At 45.6% G+C, this 4,025-nt stretch overlaps 1 protein-coding gene across 1 annotated transcript; it reads right to left on the minus strand.

Annotated features, from left to right (window-relative positions):
• Positions 1-1,013: 1,013 nt before the first annotated feature.
• LOC130934185 (uncharacterized) lies at positions 1,014-2,003 on the minus strand. Its single transcript, XM_057863772.1, has one exon. The coding sequence runs from the start codon at positions 2,001-2,003 to the stop codon at positions 1,014-1,016; it is 990 nt and encodes a 329-aa protein (XP_057719755.1).
• Between the last annotated feature and the right edge of the window lie 2,022 nt (positions 2,004-4,025).

Consider the following 4,025-nt stretch of genomic DNA (forward strand, 5'->3'; position numbering starts at 1 on the left):
TGTTCTTGTTCTAAGATATCACTTGTTCTTCAACTTGATGAATGTGATGATCCGTGACACTCATCATCATTCTCACCTATGAACGTGTGCCTGACAACCACCTCCGTTCTACCTTAGATTGGGTGAATATCTCTTGGATTCCTGATACACGATGCATGGTTGATCGCCTGACAACCGAGCCAGCCATTCCGTGAGATCAGAGTCTTCATGGTATAGGCTAGAATTGATGGCGACATTCAAGAGAATCCGGAAGGTCTAACCTTGTCTGTGGTATTCTGAGTAGGATTCAATGATTGAATGACTGTGACGTGCTTCAAACTCTTGAAGGCGGGGCGTTAGTGACAGACGCAAAAGAATCACTGGATTCTATTCCGGCCTGATTGAGAACCGACAGATGGATAGCCGTGCCGTGACAGGGTGCGTTGAACATTTCCACTGAGAGGATGGGAGGTAGCCACTGACAACGGTGAAACCCTTGCATAAGCTTGCCATGGAAAGGAGTAAGAAGGATTGGATGAAGGCAGTAGGAAAGCAGAGAGACGGAAGGGACACAGCATCTTCATGCGCTTATCTGAAATTCCCACCAATGAATTACATAAGTATCTCTATCTTTATCTTTATGTTTTATTCGTATATCACCATATCCATTTGAGTTTGCCTGACTAAGATTTACAAGATGACCATAGCTTGCTTCATACCAACAATCTCCGTGGGATCGACCCTTACTCGCGTAAGGTTTATTACTTGGACGACCCAGTGCACTTGCTGGTTAGTTGTGCGAAGTTGTGTTTATGCCATGGTATTGAACACCAAGTTTTTGGGGTTCATTACCGGGGATTATGAGAGTTGTGAAAAGTATTGTTCACAATTTCGCGCACCACTTACCCATTCACTATCCGAAATGGGTTAAATGATGTCCGCCTCTAATAGCCGGGTTACCTCCTTCTTTACAACCTCTAGAATGCTAGGATTTAAACGCTTTTGAGGTTGCCGAACAGGTCTATCTCCTTCTTCTAAGAAGATTCGGTGCTCACACACTTGGGGCTTATGCCCACTAGGTCCGCCAAGCTCCACCCTATAGCTCTTTCATTCCTCCTCAAAACATGAAGCAACTTCTCCTCTTGGTGGGGAGTGAGCTCCTTCGCAATAATTACCGGGAGCTTGTGGGCTTCATCAAGGTAGGCATATTTTAGGTGGGGCGGTAGTGGTTTCAAATCTACATGTTGTTCTTGACTTGGCATTTGAACTTCCGGTGGATCCAGAGGGAGTGCGGTGTTCTCTTCACATTCGTGGGGGCTCCCCACACTTGATCCTTCAAGCATACTCTTTTCATCTAGATTAGCACAATACACTTCGGCTACAACATTGTCAATCATGTCACACAAGAATACGGAATGATCCTCCGGTGAGTGCCTCATGGCTTCATCAAGACTAAAGCTAACAACTCTTCCGTCAATCTCAAAAGAATAAGTTCTCGAATAGACATCCAATTTGAACCTAGAGGTCCTCAAAAATGGCCTCCCAAGTAAGATAGACGATGTCCTTTCAGATTCACTAGGTGGCATCTCAAGGATATGAAAATCAATCGTAAATACCAAACCCTTAATGTTTACCAACACATCTTCCACAATACCCGTCACAGTTATTATGCTCTTATCCGCCAAGACAAACCTAGCTACCGACCGCTTCAATGGTGGGAGCTTCAATATATGATAAACGGAATGAGGCATAATACTAACGCATGCACCAAGATCACACATAAAATCAATGAATTGAACTCCATCTATGGTACAAGTGACTAAGTAAGGGCCCGGATCACCACACTTTTCCGGTATTGCTTTCATTAAAGCCGAAATAGAACTCCCCAATGGAATAGTTTCTAACTCATGGATTCTATCTTTGTTCATACACAAATCTTTAAGAAACTTTGCATATTTAGGTACTTGATGGTTAGTATCAAAGAGAGGGATAGTTACCTCAATTTTCTTTAACATCTCGACCATTTTGGGGTCAAGCTCTATACGCTTCTTGGTCTTCCTTGCTAATGTGGGAAATGGAATTGGTTGAGCAACTTCCTCCAAGACCTTTTCATATTTAGAGACTTCACTCTTTGGTTGAGGGACTATTTAGACCTCTTGTGTTTCATCCTCCTCTTCAGTTTCTTCTATCTCAACCACATCCTTGATGCAAATGCATATTTGCATTATTAGTTAGTTAGTTTAGTTAGTTTTAGCTTAATTTCACTCATTTTCTCTAAATAAACAAGTCCTTTTATGAGCTTTGTTTCCATGCATGATGATATCAAGGAACATGTTAATTCTAGCCAAATTCATGCAAATGTTTTAAGGAATGCATATATGAATGAGTATGAATGAATCTCATGAAATTTATTGCATGAATTGGTAAGACTTTGAAGCTATTTCCCTTGTTGATGATAGGTGATGAGACAAGGAAGCATGGAAGCAAGAATGATGCAAGCTGGGCAAGAAGTTGGCGTTGCCAACTTGGATACAAGGGGCGTTATTCTTGCCAACGCCAGGAAAATGAAGTTGGCGTTACCAACTTGGATATAGTGTGCGTTATTGAGGACAACGCCCACACACAAAGAGCTTGGTCCTGGAGGCAACCAAGGAGCAAAGTTGGCGTTGCCAACTCTAGAACCAAGTTGCCAACGCCACAACACAAGCAAGTTTGGCAGCCCTGGAAGCAAAGTTGGCGTTGCCAACTCTAGAACCAAGTTGCCAACGCCCACACAAGCAAGGAACTTGAGCCATGAAGGAGTGTCGAGGGCGTTGCCAACGCCAAGAACTATGGGCGTTGTTGAAGGCACGCCACACACACAAGCTTGGCCCTGGAGCAAGCTCAACCACGTGCCAACTTGAGGAGGGCGTTGCCAATGCCACACAACCAAGCAACTTTGGCACCATGGGAAGCAAGCTCAACCCACGTTGCCAACGCTAGATGGCGTTGCCAACGCCACACACAAGCAAATTTTGGCACCAAGTCTTGGCGCACCAACCAGGTTGCCAACGCCCAATGGCGCACCAACCAGGTTGCCAAACGCCCAATGGCGCACCAACAGGTTGCCAAACGCCCCAATGCGCACCAACCGCGTTGCAAACGCCCATCAGCCCACCATCCGCGTTGCCAACGCCAATCAAAGGCATCATCCAAGTTGCCAACGCCAGGGAGATGCACCATGCACGTTGCCAACGCCCAATGGCCTTGCCATGCACGTTGCCAACGCCAGGAAGCAAGCATGGAGCCTTGAGAAGGGCTCGAGCACGTTGCCAACGTGCTAAAGAGAAGGAGTTATTCGCAATAACGCCAGGAATGTGGTGCACGTTGCTAACTTGAATGTATGGGCGTTATTCACAACAACTCCAACAAGGCAGCCTGACCATAACAAGAACATGAAGTGAAATTCAAGAAGGCTAGAGATTAGCCTTGGGTGTGGCTCGAGCACGTTGCCAACGTGCCACAAGGGGGGCGTGTTTTGCAACAACGCCAGCCCCAAGTCCTTGCCTTGGGAGAGTAAGGCACGGGCACGTTGCCAACTTGGGGTTGAGGGTGCGTTATTCACAACAACTTGGCAACAACTTGGCAGCTTGACCTTACCTTCTTTGAGGAACCATAACTTGAGCTAGGAAAGTCCAATTGAGATTCCAGTGGCATTAGAAAATAGACATCAAGAGCTTTCCAATGATGTATAATAGTCCATATTGAAGCTGAAGGTTGACACTCAAATTCCGGGCTACATTAGCATGAAAGTAAGGCCAAGATGAGGAAAAGCAAGTTATTGGCAACAACTTGGGCTAGCAACGCCCAAGTCTCATACTTCATGCCCAGGAAATTGTCCTGCACGTTGCCAACGTGCATTTGGCCTGGAGTTAGTGCCAATAACGCCAAGCCAATGGGCCAGAATCATGATGAATGAACCCTTCCTTTCCAAGCCTAGCACCTCCAATTGAGCCAAGAATTCAACAATGAGAAAGCCCACATTGCTAACCCAAATTGAAGATCTC

This window comes from Arachis stenosperma, chromosome 6 (assembly GCF_014773155.1).
Source record: "Arachis stenosperma cultivar V10309 chromosome 6, arast.V10309.gnm1.PFL2, whole genome shotgun sequence".
In the NCBI taxonomy this organism is placed as follows: Eukaryota; Viridiplantae; Streptophyta; class Magnoliopsida; order Fabales; family Fabaceae; genus Arachis; species Arachis stenosperma.

Bases quoted from the DNA above. Each gene is read 5' to 3' on its own strand.
- LOC130934185 (XM_057863772.1), bottom strand. From the start codon at position 2,003: ATGGTCGAGATGTTAAAGAAAATTGAGGTAACTATCCCTCTCTTTGAT.